At 43.1% G+C, this 25,476-nt stretch overlaps 1 protein-coding gene across 4 annotated transcripts in view; it reads left to right on the forward strand.

Annotated features, from left to right (window-relative positions):
• Positions 1-5,287: 5,287 nt before the first annotated feature.
• DIP2C (disco interacting protein 2 homolog C) overlaps positions 5,288-25,476 on the forward strand; it is a 320,749-nt gene continuing 300,560 nt past the window's right edge. The window contains exon 1 of one of the 4 annotated variants that reach the window (XM_065666772.1): positions 5,288-5,836. In XM_065666772.1, the coding sequence (XP_065522844.1) occupies positions 5,752-5,836 (85 nt within the window). In that variant the 5' untranslated portion in view covers positions 5,288-5,751. The remainder of the gene's footprint in view (positions 5,837-25,476) is intronic. The other 3 variants (XM_065666777.1, XM_065666771.1, XM_065666775.1) reach the window with 3 other exon arrangements.

The following is a 25,476-nucleotide window of genomic DNA, read 5'->3' on the forward strand; positions in this document are numbered from 1 at the left end:
GAGTCAATTTAAGCTGTGCCAGGAGAGGCTTTTCATTACATTTTTGTTTTTAATAAAAAGAAAAATGTATGAAAATTATTAAAAAGCACAAAACGCCATTGTAAAAAATACTTTAAAATTTATAGTTATAAAATTGTTCCCCTAAGAACAATGGAAATGCAAAGTGGAGAGAGAAATATCTAATATATTAAGGGAAACTATATTTCCCAAGGTTTCCTTTTCCTTCCTTTTCCTGTGCAGCACCTCACTTCTAGCCAAGAAAGTTCCCTTTTATGCATCTTAGCTCAAATCCAGTTTCATCAGCATGTGAACTAGTATGCCAAACTCTGTGCAGAAGGAGCTCAGGCATGAACTTACGCTCCCTTCTGTCAGCTGTGCTATGAGGCCAGTAAGCTCTGGCACAGGGAGAGGCAAAGAAAGGAACTTCTCCGTTTGCTCACCAGCAAAGCTTATCTATAACAATGTTGAGGAAGAAAATGACCAAAGGTCATAGTTCCTCTCAGCAGTCCAGGGTTTTTCTGTACACTGAGGTAGATCAGTCATCTCCAGGATTCATTTGGCTTCCATTCCATAAACCATGGTGAATTAAGAGAGGGCCATCTATATTATTTTAAAATATTAAGGCAGAGAAACAAATGCCAAGATATGCAACAATTCACATCTGTCACATACCCATGGTAATTAAAGGGATCTAAGGTGTTCAAACAGCTTGGAGAAAGGGAACTTGGTGTTTGTCTGAGTAGCATAACAGAATGAAAATCATATGTGAGAAGTGGTGAGCCACTTTCCCTTCCCCTTTTCCTTTCCCTTTCCTTTCTCCTTTCCTTTCCCTTTCCCTTCTACTTTCCTTTGTCCTTTCTCTTTTCCCTTCTCCTTTCCTTTCTGCTTTCTCCTTTCCTTTCTCCTTTCTCCTTTCTCCTTCCCTTCCCTTCCCGTTTCCTTTCTCTTCCCTTCCTTTCTCTCCTCTCCCCTTCCTTTCCCTGCCCTGCCCCAGGAGAAGAAAGATGAGATATGATTTAATTTTTAAGTGTCAGAAGAAATTAGAACCCAACTTGGAAATAATTGCAGAACCATTTGCATGCCATACGGAGGTAACTTGATTAATGCATCTAATCAATTTTTTTTGCTGTTTGCAGTATGGCAGCAGGTAGCCATCCGGCCACATTTGTGATAGATACTGTAAAAATAATAATACACTTCATGACTTGTGTATGAGACGCAAGCAGACAGATGCAAATAGAGGGGGTGGGAGCGGAGAGGTGAAGGGGAAAAACTAAATTGAGTTTAACAGGGAAAAAAAGAAGCAGTACGTCTTCGCATAAGCAACGCCAGACAAGCATGTTCATCCCATCCCACAGTAGGATTATTTCCTACAGCATATTCATGATTGCTTTGTCTACTCAGGTTTTAATGTTTCAAATTATGAGGATTCCATCATTTCCTTTGAGAGCCTCTTCTCTTCTGCAGTCTAATACCGCTCATCCCTTGGAAGCTTTCCCTGATACGTTTTTCAGCTCCCTTTCATATTTCCATCTGATTATCCAAAATTGTTTCCTCTTCTCCCTGATTTCTTCACACAAACCCCCCCCCCCCCCTTCAACTTCCTTGGTGTTTCCACCTTTCAGATAATCGTGGGCAGCTATCTGGGCCATCCCTTTGCTGTTGCTTAGCAAGCCGAGCAAGCGCTCTTCTAATCTCTCCTCCTAACTCAGTCCCTCCAGGCAGCTGATTATTTTCGTTGTTTTTCTGTGACTGTTTCCTGCTTTTGACTTTGTTTTTTGCTACGCTGGCCAAATCCTGACTCCTCACTCTCACAGACAGAAGAGAAGCTGACCTGTTCATTCGGGGACATGGTCCTCTTGCTTTTACTGTGATGTCCAGAAGACACACACATCATTTTAGGTGCTCTAGGTCAAGGTAACAGTATCTACACAAGTGTTTTTTCTTTTTTCTCAATGTCTTTAGTATCTTACCCCTTTCCTGAAGTCTGATGCTGGGAACGTTTTCTGGTATAGACCCATCTTCGGGCTAAATCTCTGCAAAATTGGACACATATTTCGCTGTGAGAGAGCTAGGAAAGAGAATTTTTATCTAGTCAAGGTCAATTCTATCTGGTTCTTCAGAAGTTTCACTCAGCTATTGACCCCATAAGGTGATCTATACAGAAAATAGCCTCTGACAGGATTTGATCATTACAGTAAGTATTGTTAAAATGAAAATACACTTTTTCTTTCTTCCATGAAGATAGACATGCTCAAGTGGGCCGTTGCATGTAAATAATCCAATAATAACAAAAGTATTTGTGTACAAAGACAGTTGTAAGCTGTGTTGACCAGTTCCACTGTAGAAAAGGCACCACTGACTTATTTCTTCTCCTGAAAGCAGGTGAAGCTGCCATGCCTGTCGAAAAACACGTCTTGATAGAAAAGCATTGTACAAATCCTGATGTTGCCAGTTAACTCCTGCATTCAAAATGCAAATAGTACCCTGCTTTTCTTACAGTCAGGAACAGTTCTACGCCTCATTCCAGGGGATGATTAGGATGCAGCCTCTTATCTATAAATCTGAAAGTATCCATGAATTAAAACCAGCTCAGTGAAGTCTCCTGACTTGCTTCTTTTCCACTGGAATTTCAGTGTTTCATCAAAATCATCATGCAAATTTGTATGCTTGGAGATTCATTCCTGGAGTGTGGGCCCTGATACTTTGCATAAGTAAGAAAGAAATCTCTCCTCTTGCGATCAGCTCTAGAGGAGCAAATGGGCTTTCCAAAGGAAGCTCCCATGTTCCCATGTGCATCCCCGTACTGGTGTTTGGCTGGTGGAGCCCCAGGTCAAGGTTCCCACATCCCCTTCCCCTCTCTGTGCCCAGACCCAGGTGTTGGGTTGGCCCTGCCTGCCCGGGGGGCCCCCAAAGCCCCAAAACCTCCCAGAAGCCTCCATCCAAGCTCCACGGGAGCCACCACCCAGCATACTGTCCTTGCAGAGAGTCTACCAAGTTAAGCCACTTCCATTTCTGCTGGATGAGTACCAACCCCAAGTGATTGTTCTCCCTTTAAAAGTGCCTGGTGCCTGAAACACAGGGCTTGTTATGGAAGCATCAAGAAAATTTCAGGCACAATGATGTGAATGTTAAAGTACTTCTCTTTAGGTTCCCTTATGTAACTCCACAAAGGAAAAAATTGGAAAGCAAGGGTGAACACCACTGGCACAGATTCTGTCATGATCAGATAATGACTACAATAATCAGCTCCTATCAGGACTGGGGAAGTAAAGGTGCAACGCAGAGATAGGTATTAGTGAAGGAAGCTGGATCATCACAGAGCATTCCCTTGCCTCCCTCCTGGCTGCCTCCATCATACTTGAAAAAGCCGCTCCTGCAGAAGGCTGATACCTTCAGCCTATTTCATCGCATGTAACACAACAAACAAACCTCAGATTCTCAGGTAGGAACCCTGGAGCATATTTGGATTTAATTGCTTTTCATTGTTTGCGTCTTGATGTAGTGAACAAGAAAGACCTGGATAATATTTTGTGTGTCTGTATTTGAAATACGCAGTGCTCAACAGAAGGTAAAAATCTCGCCCCTGTGTAGCACAGGGCTGGGAGAGAGGTGTTTGCACAGCCCTAAGTGGTGCGTGTGTCGCCATACTGCTGAAAGTAATGACCCTGGTAAAACAGGCAAACCAGATGGCTCTCATCTGGCAGTGCAGTAAAGAGTAGCCCAGGAGTGGTTACTAGAAATCAACATACATGACAACAAAACAAACAGCAGCACCATAAAATACAGGGACTTTGTGCGTTCAAACCTTGTTTATGGTAGGCAACCTCAGTGAGGTACCCCAACCAGTTCTGCCACTGGTCTGGCTGAAGTGATGCTGGTGTTGGCCATGACTGGGGTGTGAACGGCTCTCTTGTGTCTGGGGCTGGTAACCAGCGAAAACAGGGGAAACCACCAGCCCTGCACACGTTGCAGGGATCGCTCCAGTGTTGATGCCAGTTCAGCACAGCTGGTAATATGATGTAATTTATTTTTGTTCCACAATGTATTAAAAAATTACATTGTTTAGTATAGGTGTAGCCTAAACTTCTTTTGAAGAAACACCTACATCCTCGCTTGTCTTCCACGGACTGAAATGGTAAACTGGTGAGCCAGGGTTGGCTGGGGGATGACTGTGCCTTTTTCTTCTTGCTAATGTCGAGCCCTATGGAGATCTGTTCTGCCACTGGGACTCTCACAGAATATTAAAATCAGAGATACTGTGGTAACTTGCTCCATCCTTCTTGTGAGAGATTAAACAACCCATCAAAACCTAACCCAAACAAAAAACTGGAAGAAAACATGTACAGGGAGAAAAACCCAGACAGGAAGATGCTCCTTGTGAATATGTATTTGTTGATCTGAAAGGGAGTTTTATTGAATGTTTTCAAAACAGTTCCTTCTCATGTTGGAGAGCTGTTATTAAGAGCACAGGCGGGTCCCTTTACCACGTTCTCCAGGTATGGGTTCAGCGTCAACTAGCACATGCCGATGCCGAGCATGGACACAGTGACAAAGTTGTTCTTTATTATATTAAGTTTATGATAACCTCTTATGGAAACGGTTTAGTGACGGACATACCAGAATTGCCACGGCTTGTTTGGAATAAGAGTACAGCAGAGTAGAGTAGGGTAGGGTAGAGTAGGGTAGAGTAGAATAAATTTAGGCTGGAAAAGACCCTTAAGACCACCGAGTCCAACTTCACAGCACATCAGAGCACTGCACAGTCCATCACCGGCTGAACGCAGACAATATAGGTAGAAATAAGGGTATGGTGCTAGCTGTTCAGCAAGTGGGGAAGGAAAACAGGATGCAGGGTATTGGGGAGCCAGTCGTCTTTCTCGTGCCACGTTACTGCCTGCCTTGAGCACATCTCTCCTTCCCCTCTTCCTCGGTAGATCGGGGACCTGAAGTCCTACTTCCAGGGAGCGCTGTAGGGTGAATAAACGGTAGCGCACTCGGCCAGCCTCGCTCCGGACCCACGGCCCACGTGCAAAGCACTGCAGCAAGGTCGCTCCTGTTGCGGAAGGGGAGCCCAGGGGACGGGCGCAGCCAGCGAGGGGGCTTCGGCCGGCTGACAGCGCGGAGCAGGCGGGGCGGGGCGGGGCGGCCCCGCTGCGCGGCCGCGGAGCTTTCCTCCGAGCGCGGCCAGCGCTGCGGCGCCCCCTGTGGGCCGGCGGCGGCGTGGCGGGGCGGCGCGGTCACGTGGATGTGACAGCGGCGCTGCTGTGCCTGGCCAGCAGCAGTCGCGGCAGCGGTACCGCAGCGCCGGGCGCCGCCGCCAGCCCGAGCCGGGCGGGGAGCAGCGGGCCGGGGCCAGGGCGCTGCGAGCAGAGCCGGGAGTCGCCGCCGCGGTGCCAAGCGGCGGGGGGTGGGGGGCGGCCCGGGCCGGGCGCGGCTGGGAGCCGATGCGGAGCGATCGCGGGCGGGCGGCGGGAGCAGCCATGGCGGGGCCCCGCTGAAGGAGGCGGCGAAGGAGGAGGAGGAGGAGAGGGGAGGAGAGGCGAAACCTCCGCATTCCCACCCTCCGCGCCCCGTCCCCCCGCGCGGACCGCCCGCCTCCCCCCCGCTGCATGCCCGGCTGAGACCGCGGGGAGGACTCAGCCACCCGCCGCGGCCCCGCCGCCTTCTCTCTCCCCGTTGAACCGCGGACAAAGGGGGGAGAAGCGGGGGCAGCCAAAGGAGGGGAGAGCCCGTCCCCGCCGCGCGAGCATGGCGGACCGCAGCCTGGAGAGCGTGTCCCTGCCCCTGGAGGTGCGGGCCCGCCTGGCCGAGCTGGAGCTGGAGCTCTCCGAAGGTAAAGGGGCGGCGGGGCGGGCCCGGCCCTCGCGCGGGCGGCGGTTGGGGCGGGCGGCGGTTGGCGCGGGCGCGCGGCAGCGAAGCGGCTCGGGGAGCCCCCGGCCCGCTCCGCTCCCCTCACACGGCAGCCCCGGCCCTGCGGGCCTGTGCGCGACCCGGGCCCGGTGTCGCCCGCGGGGTCCCCTGGCGGATCCCCCCCCCCCCCCCGCCCCGCCGGCGGGCTGGCGGACGGCACCGGCGCGGATGTTTTGTTCTACCTGCGAATTCGCCCTCGGCCGTCGGCGGCGGAGGAGGCGGAGGGGTTCTGGCGGCAGCGCTGGCCGCCCCAGGCTCGCGCGGTGCGGTGCCGGAGGTGCAAAAATGCGTGGTGCTGGCGCGGAGGGGCTGCTGCCCCGCCAGGGAAACGCAGCTTCGCGGAAATGTGCCGTGTACCTGTGTGCAAACCCCCTCTCTTTGACCGCGTCGAGAGCCTCGCCACCAGGTCCGTGCAGCGTGTGTGTGTCGGCTGCAACGCAACACCCCGTGAGAAGGTCGTTTTGGACAATGCTAGTTGGGTCGCTGAGAAGAAACCATTTATTTTTTTCGATTGCGGGACATAAATAGATACGTTTAATGTATAAATGAGATCTCGTGGTGATTTCCTTGGCGTGGTCGCTGTCGATGCTCCGCCGGTGCCCGGTTGGAAAGGCTCTCCTGCAGCCCGCATCCTGCTGCCGCCGTGGCTGGAGGACAAGCCGGAGCCCCAGCCCGCCCTCCGCTCCGCTCTTCGGCCGGGCTCCGGCTCCCCGTTTCTATGTGTGTCAGCGCCGGTTCGGGACCCAGAGGCAGGCAGCCTGTCAGGATCCCTCGCCGAGGGCGGGGGCGTGGACTGAGCGCCCACCATCAGTCTTGGAGACGATTTTCGTGTATCAGATGTAACGTGGTCCTCCCAGAGGAAGAGTGGGGAGTATTTATATATACTGATAGTAGGGTTGGCGCTTCCCTGAAATGCAGATCTGCTGTTAGCCGCCCCCTTTTCTTAATAAACCCCACCAAATACCAGGGTTCATTCACAGAGAGGCTGCAGCACTTAACAGAAGGGGCAAATGACCCATAGTGTCCCAAATTAGTTATTGGAAGTGGTCGATATATTGAGCTGTCTTTCTGTCTTTCTGTAACGGTTTGTAAGGGCTCCAAGCCAGAAACTAAAATGCGCTCGAGCCAGTTTCATCAGCAGGGAGGAGCTGATGTTGACACTTTTAACGCTTTGAGGGTGAAGAGAAGAATGAGCTACTGGAATTGCTTGTGGCTCTCATTTCTGTGCCTCCCCCTCCCCGGGGGTGCCCTGAAAACCTGAAATAAGAGGAGTTAGATACAATACAGCCTTTCTGTGGTGCACTGCCAGTCGATTGGCCCTTATCTGTGGTACTCAGGGTGGGAGGAAGGACTGTTTGTATCACGGTATACGTAACGTTCTTGCTTTATGCAGAAAGCGCTTCTTGATGTGTATCAGATCATTGGCTACACACCAATGAGGTACTAATTAAAGCAGCTGTTAGTAAGTGCTTGCAGAAGACCAAAATCAAACTGGCATAGACCTTCAATGGGAAATACGCTAATTCAGTATACTAAAGTTGTAATACAGTTTTACGGTGCAGTTTCTGTTGCTGTAGCATAATCCAAGAAGGCTCTGAGGAAGTGGGATGTGGTTTGCAATTGGACATCTGTATCTGCACTGCCGTAACTTTCCTGCAGCTAGAGCTGGAATGAATCTAGCCCCCTGACAATATCTTCCCTTCTGTGCCACTGATGTTACACCCAGCAGACGGGATGGCTCGAGTTTTCTGACTGTGGCAGCCTAAATGAAGATGAGTTGGAATTGGGATGTGGGTGGAGAAAGGGTCAGAATCCCAGTTCTAGTGTCTTCCCCCAAGCCACTCTTGGTGTGTTCTTAGTCAAGTACATGACGCTCAGTGCTGGAGAAGATAGAATGATTCACTGCTCCTACCTTTAGGCACCCATGCTGTGATTCCTCGCGTGTTCTCAAAACTAATCCCTGCAGATCGTGGGATCAGTAATTTGTACAGTTTTGTTGTGCTGTAGAAGACTGATCATACTCTGGCCATGCCAGCTCTGAGTTAAATGGTTTCCAAGGCAACTTTGTGCGTATTCACGCCCTGAATGTGCAGCACCTTGTGTATATGCTTAACTTGACTGTAATGAGCTGGTCTGTTGACATTCACTGAGATCCGCATGTACACAACAGCTCACAAGACTGAGGTTTTAACACATGTCAAGCTTGTGATGTGTTAAGGTGTCTCTGCTGCCTTTGTGAAGCCGGAAACTGTTGAAGGCGGGAGACAGACAGCTGCATGCTTAAGCCTGTTTTTGGGTCTCATTGATAACATTGGGAGTTGAGTGACTGCTGTAAGTTGTGCCGCTTTTCTAAAGTGCTTTTCTGAGTTAGACTTGTGAGGAAAATGTTTTTTCAAATGCTGGGTGCCCGAATTGGATTGTTGTGCGGTTTGTGAGTGTGAGTTTTTTAGTTCTGGTACTGCTGTAGGTCTTACAGCTGCCACTTATACCCAAGCAACCAAGTTTTCAGATTCCAAAACCTGATACAGTGCAGCTTTAGGAACAGCTTCTGAAAGGAGGCTGCTGCTTTGTGGAAAAGAGGAACATGGGCAGGATTATTGCGTGATTGTTTCTTGGCTGTGAGCTAAAGCTGTCTCCTTCTTCACTCTTGGAAGTGTCTTGTGTAATAGCACAGGTCCTACCCACGCAGTGCATCTTAAAATTGAACATAAAATAGCTGGTGTCCGTGTGACCAGACCGCTAGTTACTGTGTCACTAGCACAGCAGGCTCTGAGCAGATGCTGTAATTACAGTCCACACTGGTAGTCAGCATACATTTAAATTCGGCCATGGTATTTCCCCCCTCCTCGTAGCCACATTCCGAGTTCCTTGTTCAGCTGTGCACTAGGCATGGCCTCACTCGCGGCAGGGCTGCTGGCAGGGGAACCTCAGGAAGTGGCTGCTGGACAGGTAACACGTGCTCTTTACATGATAGGGCAAACTGCCTTTTTTTTTCACTTTTTTTCTATGAGTGTTTTGGCGGCTCTGCGCTGCTTGTTGGTTGAGAGGGAGGAGCACTTCATCCGGAAGGTGTTTACTTGGTGTTCTGCTAAGCACGTCACTGTGGCACTCCTAACCCCTTGGTTATTGTGGGCAAACTACATGCCTTCTACCTCCCCTTTGTTGTGGTCTGAATGGGTTTTTTATTTTAAACATAGCTATTTAAAAGGTACTGGGGATGCAAATGAGAATACTTTAGGTTTTGTTAGTTTCATTCTTACAATTTAGAAGGTGAAGAGCAGTCAGAATCAGAAATGCTTACCAGTATTCTCTGTGCCTGCATGCTGGTTGCCTGCCCCATGCAAGAAGTGAATGACGGGCAGGTAGCTTAGCACAGTGATGAGTGCCAAGAATAACTTTCACGTTGACGTGTTGTCATGTAATTTTACATTCGGCTTAAGGCATCATTAGCACACTTCTTGATGGTGTTTTCACTTCATTTTGGGAAGGGGAAGTTGTTCCAGTGTTTCTCAGAACATACAGGCACAGTAGCAGTTTAAGTTTTATGAAAATTGGAAGTTATGGAATCATCCTTATCCCAGCACATATTCCGAAGACATTTGTTTTGCTGTGTTTGAGGAAATGTTCCCAATAGTAGCATGTTACATATGTGTTCTTTGACACTAGTGGTTCCAACTGAGTGCACTAAAGCTTACAGTGCTCAAAACTATAGCCCTCCTAGGCTGATGCAATCAACATGTCACTCTGCAGTAGTTGTTCTTCGGGGCTGCTTAGAATTTTATGAGGCTTTAGTTTACTAACGACATATAAAATTGTACTGGGTGGAAATAGATGAATCATCTTGTTTTTTGGAATAGCTCGGGGCTAGTTAACTGAAGACTTTTTTTTTTTTTTTTTTTTTTTATAAATCCAGGAATCCAGAAATGTGCAGTCTTATTAAAAAAAAAAAGTAATTCTACAACCCCTCCATTCTTAAAAACACAGAGTTTTAAAGAAAAAAGCCCCCCCCCCCAATATTTTCTCATTTCCCCCTCAGTTTAAGGCTATAGGTTATATTGCCCTTCCAATTACTTCCTGAGCCAAAATTAATTGGGAAAAGATGCTTTATAGTTCTTCCAGTATTTTATCCAAGTGTCAGATAAAATAGCAGAAACACTTAAAGAACCACAGGCGCCACATGGAAAATGTGAAAACCATCCTGCTCAGAAACTGTTCTCCCTATATTCTATGCTATGCATCCAGTCCTCTTCCATTTTAAACATATGAGACATAGCAGTTTTTTTTTTAACGAAGTCTGAACTTCTCTCCAAAGAATGCTTTCAGAAAAGTGTCAGCAGATCTTTAATGAGTGATTACTTACTCCCAAAGGCACTGGATGTGCACTCAGCTAATTAATTTGGTCCTCAGCTTTCCTTGTAACAACTGGCTCGATTATATTCAGTAATATTGGTTGGGTGGATTGGGTCATTGACTGCTCGGGTTTTGTTTTATTAGGTATAAGTTCTGTCTTTTGTTGTCCACATGTAGTCCCTGGGTTGGGGCCAGAGAACTGTAGTTAGCTCCTCTAGTTATTATTTCTCCATAACATTTGCCAGCTGACTCTTCACCCGTGGGGAGGTTTCAAAGTGTGAAAATTTCAATAACTAGCACACCTCTGTGATTTGGGACATGGAATCATCCTTTTAATTCACTCCTTGAGAGACAGTGCTCTGCTTAACAAGTGGATATCACCTGCACAATGACAGAGTGTTAATATTTTCTGAGTTTAGGTGAGAAATGAACTAAGAAATTCAATACTCACATTTGCTTCTTGTTTTTTTTGAACCATGAGTGTGCAGTTGGTTCATGTTTTCACTTCTTTTTCTGTCAAAAAGAGGACTAATTGACCCAAAACACATAAAGCTGAAACTTTCATGTAAGTTATATACAAGATCTAAGGCTTAAAGAAAATATCATAATTCCCATGGTATTTGGTATAAAATCAAGAGCGCTGGCAACAGATTTTCTTTTGTTGTAAGATGAAGCTTCTCTGATCAGCTGTTTTGTTTCTTAGACGGTGCTCAAGTTAAGAGGAACAGTAGCTCGATAAGGTTAAATTCGCTCATGAGTTAATAACTTTGTGTTTTAAAGCACTGGAATTTGAAAGGGGTTTATTTATTTATTTATTATTTACCTGCCTCACTTTACTGTGCTGTTTGGACCTAAGGGCTTTTAATGGGTGGTGGCGTGTTGAAAGGATTCTCCCTCACTCAGTTGAAGCACATTATAATGCCTTGTAAATAGGCTATGCAAAACTCCAGGATGTTCCCAGAACAGCTGTCCCCAAGGCATGCTGTAAATATACCTTTATTGCCAGCTGATGTTGAGCAGTATTGATGCCCAGGGGTTACACTTAATAGATCATTCAGATGATCTTTACTGTATTACACAACAGACATACTTGAAAAACTCCTCCCAAGGATGTGTGAAAATTGCCAACAGGGTGTCAGTTTTATAGGCAAAACAGGCAGTAAGCAGTGTATTCCTAATGAGAACATGCACTGGAAGGAGCTGCCCTTTGCAGCTTCAGGGTACGTCTGCATGATTTCTTCTGCACAGTGCAGGAGCAGAAGCCAGCCACGCTTCCTCTTGCCAAACCAGCTGCGCGATGTACACCTATGGTTGTGAGTCAACAAGCTGCATTTCTCTGGGAGGGTATTGGCCTGCCTTTGTTTCCCCATTATAAGGGGAATGCTGTCATTTTGATGCAAATAGTCTTCATTCTAGCAAACCAAATATCCTTTGCTATTGAAGGAGTTTAACTTTAGCACACCTCTTTCCATTGTGTTTGATTTTTCTCAGGGAGAAATATTTTTGTGCTGGATAGAAGGCAGATGCAATAAACTAATTTTTGTTGCAGGATTTGGATTGGGAGCAGCAGAAAGATCGATGTTTCTCTGAAGGGACATCAATAGACTCCTTTAGGTTTTCATAGCTCAGGATGGATGTTTGTGGTGTGGTACTGAGAATCCTAAATGTACCATAGCTCTTCTATACTTAAAAATGCATTGACTGCATTTTAATTTTTTAAGAGGCTATTTGTATAACGCGTCAAGCAGGACATATAATTTTTTAAAAATAACTGCTTTAATTCCCCGGCAACTGTCAGACAAGATGACTCACTGCAGTACAAGAATTCACCACAGCACATCACAGATTTGACACAAACTCTTAATCCATGTAAAATTATGCATGTACATTCCCCTGCCTTCCCGGTGGGTGAGCTTCATTTTGCCAAACTCCTGATGATCCCATTCTGCCTTCTCTCCTCCCCCGCCTCCTTTTTTTTCCCCTTTCTTCTTGAGCACCTCCTCAGTCAGTAGCCCCAGCTGCAGGGTCTGGATGCAGCAGTCTTTTTCTGGCTTGCTAAGAGCCTTTTCTGATGGCTAACAACAACAGGACCTGACTCTCTCCTTGACTGTGGTGATGTGGAGGGCATTTCCAAAACATGATTGCTCTCTGCAGGGCTCTTTGTGGTCTTTTCTTGTATTACTTGGGTAAGCATACACTAAAAAACGGGAACCGGTTTCATGTAATTCCACTTGGTGGAATGCATCTGGGAATTGCTCGTTTTAGGCCTGTGTAAATCAATTGAGGTTTTTTTCAGTAATCTTAGCTAGGGCTTCTAATTACTAGCCAGTATTATTTATCACTAGGATTAAGGATAACTTTAAAACACGTATAAAACGTATTTGGGGCATCATGATTTTCTGCAATAAAAAACCAAAGATAGGAATAGGAATACTCAAAGCAATTCAGCTTGAGGTGGATGTTGGGAAGACCACTCCGTGGCTGTGGCTGAAGTCTCTGGCTGCAGAAGAGAAAGCTTCTGCCCTACCCTGTGGAGCCCTACCTAAACATCCTTTGCATGGTTCTCAGGGAATGGACAAACGCATTCTTGTAGTCCCTCTTCTGAGGTTAGAGTCAGTTGCTGGTTCTTGGCAGTGTGATATAGTCTTACTTGACACATAACCTGCAGTCCTTAGAGCAGCATTAAGTGCTGGGGTGTGGATGGTTGTCACATTATTTTAGAGCAGAAGTTAACATGGGAAAGTATATGATGTCTGGTCTCAATGACCTTTTTTGAAGAGTATTCTGTGAAACGGTTGAATGACTACAGAAAGAGTTCTTATAAAGTATCCTGATAATGTGGAAGGGAAGGCATTTCCTATGACTGTTGAAGGGGCTGTTTGATTTCCAAAGACTGAGCTGGACCAATAGGCCATCTTGTAGGATGCTTGAGGGGGTGTTTGCTTTTATGTGTACGACTGGGTCTGCAGAATGGTGACAGTTGTGGGGAAGAACGGATTCTTCAAATGTTGCCAGCTTCTGTGGAAGTAAAAATGGATGTTAGGACCTGTGTTTGGTCTCATTTCTCTCTGGATCCAGAAACCATGCCTCCACACTAACCGTGGCATCTGTAGTCTCTTCATTCGAATTTTAGCTTCATCTGTATGTGAGATTAAAATATAAAGAGAAATCTTGTGAGTCTGGTCTGGTAGGAGCTGTTCAGAAGCCAGAAAAATGTTTCATGATGAGCTCTGTGACAAATACTGAGCTGTAAGAAATGGAGCCTGCATTTTCATTGGTAAGCTGGTGGTTGAGAGTCTGCCTACATTAGCAAAAGTCTAGAGACTTTTGATTGGCTTAGAGACCCAAGTGGAGTGTGTTGGCACTTATTTTCTTGGGGTGTGGATGTCCATGTGTCCATAAACAGCCTGGCAAAATAAAGAGAACCTAGCAACAATCTCTTCACAGAAAGCAGGACTGGACTATTCCCTCTGTGTGGGCCCTCCAGATAGAGTTACGCACTATTAGCAGGATGATTACAGGGCTATTGCATCTATTATCATTCCGTGTGAAAATAGACCAAATTAATCTTTGGGATTGTAGTATCTCATTATGGAATGGTTCTGATATTGTGCAGAAAGTTTTCTTCAGAAATCTGTATACCTGTAACTACAGTCTTATAAAGCTACATGTCTCAAGGTTGTAGCAAATAATGAAACTTCACTTTTTCTGAGGGGATACCCTTAGTCATATTAACTCATATTTTTCATTGTAATACTTGCCAAGAGAATGAGCAAGATCAAGCATTTAGTATGCCATGCTTCTCTTATCCTTGTTGGAAAATATTATCCCATTAAAGTAGTAGGGTAATATTTTCGATGAATTCCTGAAGAAATTGAATGATGGTATTGTGTTGACATGTGAACAGTCTGACTTTGGTAAAGAATCTTAAAATGAAAATGGCAGTTTAGATGCTAGACTTCTTTGACAGATGCCTGAGGATGAACAAACAACAGTTACCTAGTGAAACAGCAGGATGCAGAAACATCCCTATTCTTTCCTGAATGATGACTGTGGCAAACCTCTCTGCCGAATTTGCTGGTAGAGTCCAGTTCATGTGCCGTATTTTAGTCTAAAAAAACCCCAAGAATGCCTTGTTTGGAAGATGGTGTGGCTTTTTCTAACTGTTGTGAAATGGGGGTTAACTTTTCTTATTTTAGGAAAAAGTACCATCGGACTTTTAGTTTGAAGGGGAAGTAACAGATTGTCAATACTTTTAATTGGCTTTACTTTTAATCAGCTCTGTGTTGTAATGGAGAAAGTTGGTTTGTTGTGTTGAACAACAAGAATGGGGCCAGCAGGAATTAAAGATTTTTGGTTTTTTCTTGTTTTTTTTTTCTTGTGTTTTTTTTTAATGATGATTAAAAAGAAGTCTTGCATTTTATGTTTATGAATTTTAGGCTGCTAAAGCATTTGACACATTCCAGTCACAAGGTTTTGTCTACATCTGTTCCAAAGTCTGACTTCAGTCATATGAGTATCCATGCCACAGACTCAGGAGAGTTTGACAGAACAGCTCAGAAGAGATCTTAGAAGGGTGACGAAGAGTAGTGATATGAGCACTGGGGATTAAAGCAGTGCTAATAAACATCATAACCACAAGAAAGATGGGGAGTTTATTTTGATTATTTGCAAACCTTGTGTTGGGGAAGGAGGAATACTTTCTCATAGTGCAAAGTTAGTGCAGTGTTAGCAGTCAAAAACACAAGACAATCCCACTCCTAGGAATGGAAATAGGAAAAATTCAGGTTGGAGAAAAGACAAATATTAATAAGGCTAGACAAACACCTGAAACACTTACATAGGAAAGAAGACTCAACGGCTTTACAAAAAAATGTACCCACTAGTAGACTTGATAGAAGGCTCCTTTCTCAAAAGCACTGGTTATAAGAAGTTTGTGTATGTCGATATCCTCCCTTGACTAGAAATACACTGATTTAAGTGCTATAAGTACTTTTGTAATGGCATTTTATAAATGTTTTAGCCCAATATTATGGTACACTTTTTCCTGGTAACTTCAAAGAAACACTGCAACAGTTGAGAATTTCAGTCTTAGTGTGTTTTCAGTGGTTTACTAGTGATGACTTGACATTTACTTGCAGTAGTAATTTGTTTTAAATCAATATTGAACACTGTAAGGATGTGCATACATTGCAGTTTGAGAGGATATCAAATACAGCCGCTCTGATAATACTTGCTTAAATACTGACTACTCATATATTTGCCTGTAGCTCAGGGGAATTTTGTATAATCATGAAGTGGCAGAACAAAAACATTTTTAAAGGCTCCCTTAAAATTTATTATATGTGGCTTGATAATTGGCTTTTACATAAGGGTATTGTCCTTTTAATAATTTGGATAAAGAGTAAGAAAGCATTCACTTCCTCTGAAGATTAATCCTTCCTACATCTTGTTCTCTGATACTTCAGGGCGGTGAGGTCTATACCCAGCAATGAAATGAGTCTTGGTAAGACAGCAAGTGTATTATTTTTTCTGCTTTAGTTTCGTATTTCTGTTTAGCATTAGACATACATGGTGGTGTATATTTTTAGTGAACAGATCTGTGACTATTATTTCTTTTATTACTGTTTAGTGTTTCTTGCATTTTGTATTAGTATTTGTAATTCTGTATGTGATTAAACACACCTCAAATACAGGCTTTTCCAGCATACTAAGTTGCAGCTGAAGGGAAGGCCCTTTTTTGAAAACAAACCCAGTTTTCATTGAAAGGCTTCGTCAGGATAGCTGCTCTTTGCTCTCATGCCTTTGCTTTTGCCTCACTGGCCAGTCATGGTAACTTGGATTTGCTCTTTGCGTCCTGGTGTTAAGTGAAGGGTATAGGAGCAGTGAAAAGTGTCTCTGTGCTTTCGCTGTCATGGGAAGGTCTGTGGAAACTAGTTTATTGGGAGTTTCATAAAGCTGGTATCTTTGACCTCCAGTGGCAACCACTTCTGGAGCACAGTGAAACAGAGAGAGAACGTGTTCCTTTGTCTGCAGTGGGAGAAGTAAGGTATTTCCTTTTGTTTAGCCCAGGCAGTTTTTCTTCTTGAGCACAATGATGCCTTGGCCAGTATTTTCTGCTGATGGTACTTTTGAGGAAGACGAGGACTCCTGGCAATTCAACATTTTGTTTTTCAGCTTCAGAGGGCAGCCCCCTATGTGTGTTTTGTTTCACAAAGGATGCTGTGCGGCCAGGCGAGGTGACTAGGGTCACCTTGTGCAAAAGTGAAGAAGCTGTGTGTGGAATGCCTTCAGCCAGAAAGAGACAGAGTGATGTCAAATTTCATCTTTTGCTGCCGGACCTTTGAGAGGTATCTGGTAACTTCTGGTAACCTAGTCCGTAATAGTTCTCACTCTGTGGTAAACTTTTAGAACAACAGGTGTAGGAAGCCTGGGCTCTTTCTTGTCAATACTAGTTTCTTCCTTCTGGGAGGAATCTAAGCTAGTTCATGCACCAGCACTTTGTACCATTCAAGAAATATGCTGGGCTTTTTTCTGTCCTGAAGATCATGCAAAGACCACAGCATCTCTAAAACTTAGAGAATTTCAATCTGAAGTCTTTACTGTATAATAGTGTTGGTCATTCCTAGGTGGTGGTCTGGCTTTAGTGACCCGCAAAATGCTTTTCTGTGTATTTTGACAGGAAAATATCACCTGCAGTGTTAGGTCTGTTACACATCATTCAAGATGTCACACTGCATATGTATGTTGCTTCAGAGATGCACTTCCGCTGTTCATGATTGTAATTGGTTACTCCTGGTAAATAATAAATGTAGTTGCAGATTTAACTTCCTTTATGAGTTATTCTGCTTGAGGATATACTAGAAATAACTCCAGACCTCATCTGCCAGTTTGTTCCTCTGTACTTCTATGACTGAAGCAAGCTGCATAGCTAGGACTGTATTAGACTGAAATTGGGAAGCAAGAAGCCAGCTCTTCTTTAGAGTTGGCTTTTTTTAACATGAACAGCTTTGTGATCTGACTTTTACACAGGCTTCGTACTTCTGTTGTAAATCTGCTCTAACTGAGATGCCTGAAGAAGTTGCCCCTGAATTCTTAGATACAAGGTTGTTTTGCTAGTTGGGGGCCTTCTGAAAAGTACCAGTTTGAAAATGGCACCTGATAGATGCTACTGAAATGTCTTATTTAAATAATAATAAAACATGTTATGTATGCTGCTTCATCAAAAATTATTCACATGGGTATGTTAGGGTTAAGAGAGAGAAAAGTGTCTTAAGTAACCATACGCTTCTGAAATACTGTGGCATCTGTTTTTCTCCAGGCTCCTCCTGAAAATACTGCATGACTGTTGTGGTGGACTGGGTCAGTTTCTTCGTTCTGCCTCTGAGCGCAGCAAGAATGATAAACCACACATCCCAGAGCTGGGCCCCTACTGGTGTACAGTAGGAATGACGATAAAGTTACAATTGGAATTACAGTGAAGGGGGTGACTGAAGTCTCCCCAAAATAGAAGTCTGGGGGTACTCTCGATATAAAAGCTGAAGCTTCATTTCCAGGGCTCACATAAGGAGGGAGTATAAATCTTGCCAAAATATATTCTTGTATGTATTTTTTTGCTTGGAGTGAAGTCCAGTTCACCTAAAAATAAATGGCAAAAACTATGTTGGCATCAGGACTTCACTACTGGGTGTACTTCCACTTAAAGCTATGTCTGTGAATAGTCAGAAACAATCTGTGATATTTAAGGATCTGTGCCAGGGTGTATGGTAGAAAAAACCCAGATACCTTTTCTCGTCTTCTTTTCGTGAGAGAACGTTTTGCATTTTGGACAGAGCATTTACATACATGGCTCAACAGGCTAAGATGTGCTCCCAGTGGAAAGAAAGGGACCCCCTTCAGGACTGGGAAGCCAGACCATATTTAGAGACGTTGTTACCAATTTGCTGGAAGCAGCTAGTGATTGCAGAAGCTGGGTAGCATTTCTGGTGTTCTGTGAAAGGTAACATTTGGTTGGTATTACCTTTTCCTGTGTGACACAGAAAGAGAAAGACAGTGTATGTTCCTTTTGCTTTGATTTTTTCCGTCTTCTCACCTCTGTCTCTGTTCCCTCTCCCTCCCCCCCGTTTTTCATTGTTAAACTCAGACCTTTGGGGCTTCTCTCCAAAGGCATCTGCCCCTGGTATGGCAGGCCAGTGCTAGTCTGCCATCATGCCCCACTTATTTCTGTGCCTCACTCATTTGTCTTTCCAGGAGTCCTCTTAAACAGCAGACTTGTGTGCAGGATCACACTGTAGATAATTCGTGTGATGCTTCCTTTTGCAGTAGCTTTTTCCACATGTGGAAGAGTGCTCATGAGAAATGGCAGGGCCAACATGCTGAAAATGGAAATCTTTTATTCTTGTGTTGGTTTAAACCAAATTCTTTTCTTGGAGTAACAAACTTGCTAACTACTGAAACCCAGACTGCAGAGACACTAGCAGAGGTATATGTGTTCTGCTAATCATGCTTGATGTTTCCTTTTTTGGTTATTGCTATTTACTTCTACTTTATCATGTTTGCTTAGAGCTCATTAGAATATTCTCCATTCAGTGTGAGGCATTTATGGAGAAACGTGCTGCATCGTAAAATTTTTGAAATCTGATCTGGAGATAAGTCATGACATTTATTTTCCATCTAAAAATGCATTTATGTTAATAATAACCCCATTCATTGTGTTTTTGTTATTCACATGAAACTCACACTAAACAAAAATACAGCTTATAGAGCCTGAAATTATAAGGACTGCTTGCAGAGAGCTGGCAATGCTGTCTACATGATGAAAGGCATTTAAATTGTCCAGGTATAAAGCATGGATTAGAAACTATATCTTCAAATCATCTTTGCATATTTATGACTACACCTGTTTTATAAGCAGTGGAAAGTGCTGAGATTCCTCCTCCCCTGTGCCATGGTTAGCAGGGTGAAGAAAAACAAGATCATTTGTCAGTTTAAGTCTTTTAAATCCAAAGTGGAGCCTTATCTGCCTAATAGCCTAACACCAGAGAAAGATACTGTTTGTGTGCAGCAGGGCTGTATTCATGTGACTGTCAGTGGCTGAATTACTGCTTTCAGTTCTATATAAAGATTCCTGCTCCCACCCAGCCCCTCCCAGGCACTGTCATTTAGCACAACGTGCTGCATGCAGTACAGCTATAACACATCCCCGAAATACTGAACTGTGTCTCCTTTCTCACTTGTATAGGGAAAAAAAGAAACAAATACGAGGCTGCCTTCTTGGCTTATAAGAACTTCCTATCTCTGTCGGGTTCAGCGCCAGCTGAGGCAGAGTCATATTACTTGCACGTGTTTTCAAGCATGGTCTGTATTCAGGGGAAGAGTCGGGGGGTTGTGTGATTGCTATATCCTGCACCTCTTCTCTGTTCAGTGCAAGTGTTATGCTCAGTTTAGACTTTGGTGTTAATTTGAGTACCCACAAAATACAGCTTCCTGAGGAGCCCCACTTCAAACAACAGTATTGAGGGTGCCACATGATGTGGGATGAAGCTGGTTTTTAATAGTCCTATCCAATATCCCTGCTGCTGTGCTATTGTTTGCATGTGGGTTGTGATTTCAGTGATGCATGGGTTTACAGACAAAAAAAACAAAACAAAAAGAATAAAAAAACCAAGAAGAGGAAGAAAATCTTGTGGGTGTTGTTTTTTTTTTTTGTGTTTTTTTTTTTGTGTCTTTTTAAAGTTGGATCAAATCAGCAGGATGCTACATAGGATAGCTTCAAAAATAACTGCACTTTATGGAGAACAGGGATCTGAACAGCATGAATGGAGGAAAAGATGGATGCATTGGGAAGGGACCTGTGTATAGAAATGTCTCAATCCAGTTTTGCTGCTGAATAATACTTTATATAACTACACTATCTCAATATAAGAAATAATTATTTACTGTGAGGTGCTACCGTAGGTTGCAAAGGGGGATTGTGGACTCTGCCCTTGGAGATTCTCAGGAGCTGTCTGGACATGGTTCTGGGCACCCAGTTCTAGGTAGCCCTGCTTGAGAAGGGGCTTGGACAGGATGTCCTCTAAAAGCTTCTTCAAGCCTCAGCCATTCTGTGATACACCTTTAAATTTCAACCTTTTCACTGATAAGTAATTCTGTGCTTCCCAGTACATTTCTCCTGGATTTCACACTCTACATGGTTCTCGGAATGACGTGCTCAGCCTCTCCTGCAGTATGTTCATACCTGCTGTCAGTGGCTCTCCAGCTGGGATCCTGTGTAACAGCAAGTTTTGAAATTTTGGTTTTAATTATGCCATGTGCACATTAGTGATAGTCAACAAAAATATGCAACATGGGAGACAAAGCACAGTGCATAAAACAGATAACTTGATTTTGAAACCATTCCCCTTAAAATAGTGTTGCTGGTTTTTGTATGCAAAACTTGATTATGGCAGAAAATTTACATCTTATGTAAATGATCTAGAATTGAAGCGTGGTAAGGTTGCTTGTAATGATTTTAATACTGTCATTATGATCATTGCTCAGCTATGTGACTGTCAATTAAAGAATTCATAGCTTTGTTTCTGTATGATAGAAGTATATGCCTGTTTATATCTGTGGAAAAGTAATTGCTTTGGTTCTGTGAAGAGCCGGGAAATGAACAGAATGGAATGGCTTTGAAAATCAGTTTGTTTGATTACTTATTAACACCAATTCTAGATATGAATATAGCTTGAATGTTGATGAGATCTTTTATTATTTTTATTGAAACCTGTTTTGAGAGCAATCGTACGCTTAAATATTGCACTTTTTTTGAAGTTTCATGACAATGATAAAATAATGAATCTCCTGACTGAGCTAGAAAGCAGTCACCAGATACCTTGGCATTGCAGAACCACCCACAGTGAGACCTTATGAAAGCTGTTTGGTGGCTGTGGTCCTCAGTTGAATGTTCGGCCTCATGCTATTAATTCTTTCCCAACCACCAGACTTTCTTTTCCTCTCTATAAAAAAAGAAGCTGGACTGTATTTTTTGGGGTATGAACACTGCTTTTAAATATGGAAGAGCCTCCATATCCACATTGTTTCCTGACTGTTCAGGGAGCAGCTGGACATAGCTTTTGCAAGAGAAAGTTATGTAGAGTATGGTCCCAATTCAGCAAAGCATTTTAAGCATGTGCTTCAGTCTCACTGATATTGCCTGTTTAACTTAAACCAAGTTGTCACGCGAGGACTGAGCATATCTGTCCCCTGCATGGAAAAAACAAATCTTTGACATATTCTTTGTATAAAAAAGAGCGTCAGTGTTAAGGGATCAGCAGTCTTTCTTTCAGATTACTGTGTAAAAGGTTAGGGATCTTAAAAGCAATTCTTTTTAAAAATGATGCTCTGCTATATATTTGCCATTGCCATTGTCAAGTCATTAGATGTGGGTCAGCAGAATTGGCCAGATCTGGTTCTCATTCTGTATACTTCCTCTGTGCTTCATTGAATTGTAGATTTTAAAGAGTTTTGGGTGATGATATTCTTAATTTCTACAGTATGAGGTTGGAGGTCCTCAAACTTAGCTTGCTTCTGTACCACAGCCTCAGAAACAGAATAGTATCACCCACGTTCTGTCTGAAGAAGTGTCTTTGGTTTCCTTCAGGGTAAAGATAGTGATTGCTGGTGCCAGGATGGCAGCATCGGATTCCAAGACCTGAAATCAGGTTGATATAAGTAGGTAGAAGCTCTACGCTGCAGGATACGGTGGTAACCCCAGTTCTCTGATAGGCAGGAAGGTGTGAAGTCTTGTAATATTTGAGAATCTGCTTTAAAAATCAGACTAACCAGATAAGGAGAGAACCCACTTTTATTTCCATAAAATAGTGCTTGTCAGCAGAGGAATTTAATGTAAGTTTTTTGGTAAAGGGTGCATTTGATACGCTTGCAGTGAGTTGTCAGAAGCCGCGTGTCTTCGAAAGGGGCATACATCGAAAGGTCTGCATCCATACAGATGCAAACACCTTAAAAGCCCAAGGCAGGTCCTTGTGTTCGATATGCAAACACCTTAAAAGCCCAAGGCAGGTCCTTGTGTTCGATATGCTTGGTGCCTTTGAATGACAGTGAGAAAAAGGGAATTACAGCAATTGCCTTTCCTCCTAAATACAGGGAGATCTAGGCACCCATTTTCTGGAAAACATTTTGAGTCTGTTTCCCTTTACCTTTTGCTGCAGGGCAGGAAGAGGAAGAAGCAAGGAGGAAAGAGCAAGGCTGGAGCCGTTCCTTTTTTTTAGTATTGCCTTAATAAAAGTGGTTCATAGGCCAGTTACTATTGTCACCAGCCGAAGAAAAAATGCCCATCTTCTGTTTTCCAGGGCTGAGTTTGCAGCTCAGGCATATGGAAAATCTAGATCCAGCTGGGCAGTTTTCCAGAGTCTCTGTTCAAGCCATTCTTTTATGGGGAAAAAGAGGCAGTTGAGGGATGGATGAGAAGATTTCTTTTCTTTTCTTTTCTTTTCTTTTCTTTTCTTTTCTTTTCTTTTCTTTTCTTTTCTTTTCTTTTCTTTTCTTTTCTTTTCTTTTCTTTTCTTTTCTTTTCTTTTCTTTTCTTTTCTTTTCTTTTCTTTTCTTTTCTTTTCTTTTCTTTTCTTTTCTTTTCTTTTCTCTTTTCTCTTTCCTTTCCTTTTCTTTTCTCTTTCCTTTTCTTTTCTTTTCTCTTTCCTTTTCTTTTCTTTTCTTTTCTTTTCTTTTCTTTTCTTTTCTTTTCTTTTCTTTTCTTTTCTTTTCTTTTCTTTTCTTTTCTTTTCTTTTCTTTTCTTTTCTTTTCTTTTCTCTTTTCTTTTCTTTTCTTTTCTTTTCTTTTCTTTTCTTTTCTTTTCTTTTCTTTTCTTTTTTCTTTCCTTTCCTTTTCTTTTCTCTTTCCTTTTCTTTTCTTTTCTTTTCTTTTCTTTTCTTTTCTTTTCTTTTCTTTTCTTTTCTTTTCTTTTCTTTTCTTTTCTTTTCTTTTCTTTTCTTTTCTTTTCTTTTCTTTTCTTTTCTTTTCTTTTCTTTTCTTTTCTTTTTTCTTTTCTTTTCTTTATTTTCTTTATTTTCTTTTTTTCTCTTCTTTTCTTTTCTTTTCTTTTCTTGATTTTCAGAATGTCAAAAAAAGAATGTGAGAGGCCAGGTGATAATTATCTCTTTATTAACATTGTATGGAAAAGGTGTAAATTGTATAGGATTTAGGAATTTGGTTGTGCATCACTGTGATCAAGATGTGAAATGAAAGATTCTGTTCAGGATCATGGAATCCGATTATGATTGTTTTGCATTTCTGTTTTCATCTTCCTTTTCCTATCCATGATGGTGTTTTCCTCAGTGTACCTGGGATCTACTGAACTTGGTCTGAAAGATCACTTTTCCCACATTTTGTTTGCTTCATTAGGCTCTATGAAAACATAGTAGCTGCAAGGAGCTTGATCTATCCTGCATTTATGGTGGTTTGGTCCTCTGTTACTGCATTTCATAAGATTTGAATAATGAAAAACTTCTGATTGTTAGTGCAGTAAAAGGAGCCGTCTGAAAGCCTCGTGCAAAATTCTTGTTTGTACCCTCTGCTGTGGGCTGAGGAGGGTAAGAAGTTATTCTCACTTTGATGGAATAACTGAAATCCAGGCATAAAAACGTATTTGGATAGGACAGGAGTATGTATTCCATTAAAGGCTAAATGTGACACATTAGAGAACCTAAGAATTTAGCTGTGAAAACATCTCTTGAGGCACTGGTTTATTTTTGGTGATACTTAAGGAAGTAGCTTTTTAAATTGTAAAAATCAGTACACAGATGTAATATTTTTTTACATGCAGTGTGTGTGTGTAGGCATATTCAAAGACGTAAAGGAATATACATGCAGAGGAGACTGAGAAGGAAAAACCTCACACACTGACTCCTCAAATCTTCCCACTTAAGGGAATGTTATGGGAGGCAGCAGCTCCCATAAGGATAGGCATGCACAAGTTACCCCCATTCTGAGTCACGGATTTTTCCTCAGCTTTGTGGCTCAGATGTGCAAGCCCCTTCCCCACCACACTCCCAGTTCCTCAAATAACAGCTGAGGTCAGGAAGGACAAGGAATAGATCACTGTCACTAGGAGGCCTTCTAAATCACACTAGGGTATGTGGCGTTTCTTGATGCTCAGTCTCAACTATCTGGTGCAAGAAGATAATTTTAATCCCATTTTATTTATCGCTTCTTAGTAGCATTTTGGCTTTTAAACTGACTCACACTCTTTCTAATGAGTCACCAATGCTTTTGCTGTTAAACAGACTTAACAGATACCTTTATTCCAGTTAGTTTTGTGATACGTATGTTTCTGCTCAGTCACATGAAGTGAATTACACGCTGCTGTTGCTGAATTTACAACAATGTCTTTTGGCTTGGAACAATTAACCGTAATGACCTTTGGTACCTCAGAATACACAGTGAATAAAGTAAAACTGTTTTATGTATCTTGAGACTTACTTTAACACATTGTGCCTTTCCAGTTGCAGTATCTGGCCATCTCTGGCTTCCAAATGAACCAAATTTAAAAATGGAGCAAATTCAGACCCGTATAATTGGTTGAGAAAATAATAAGAGAGGCATACATTAAGTCTTTGGATGGAAGCAAAAGAGCTCTGAAATCCAAAGTTGGTTCAAAGACTTTGCAGAAGAAATAGGTAGAATTAAACCGTAGGAGAGGTAAATGCTGTTTCTGAGCAAGAGCCCTTCCTCTGTCCTTGGGGTGGTGGCTGAACGTACGTGCTCAATCCTCCTCATCAAGAAGCAGTGTTTGCTTCTCAGAGCCTTAGCTTAGGCAGGATAGGCAGCAAAGCTGCAGCGGATTCAGCATCTGAAGCAGTGGCTGCACCACCAGCAGCTCAGTTTGCTGATGTCCAGGACCAGTTCTCTTGAAATGTCTCTAGTAGAGGAACACGTGCCCTTCAAGTTATGTCTCTAACCAACATCTAAGTGGGTGCTTCAGCATATAAATAATAGCATATTAGTAGTTCAAGACATGAACAGTGATACTTCCCCCTCTCTTTTCATTTTTTTTTCCCTGTGGTATTTCGGGGACTCATAAGTTGGTAGCTGTTTTGTTTGAGTTTTTCTTCTTCCAGGTCAGAAGAAATTCATATGTCTGCTGATCACACACACACACAGAAAGGTTCTCCCAGTAATTCCTGCCTTGGGTATAATATCCTGTGGATGAACTACAG

The sequence above is a fragment of the Lathamus discolor genome, chromosome 2 (assembly GCF_037157495.1).
Source record: "Lathamus discolor isolate bLatDis1 chromosome 2, bLatDis1.hap1, whole genome shotgun sequence".
Taxonomy (NCBI): Eukaryota; Metazoa; Chordata; class Aves; order Psittaciformes; family Psittacidae; genus Lathamus; species Lathamus discolor.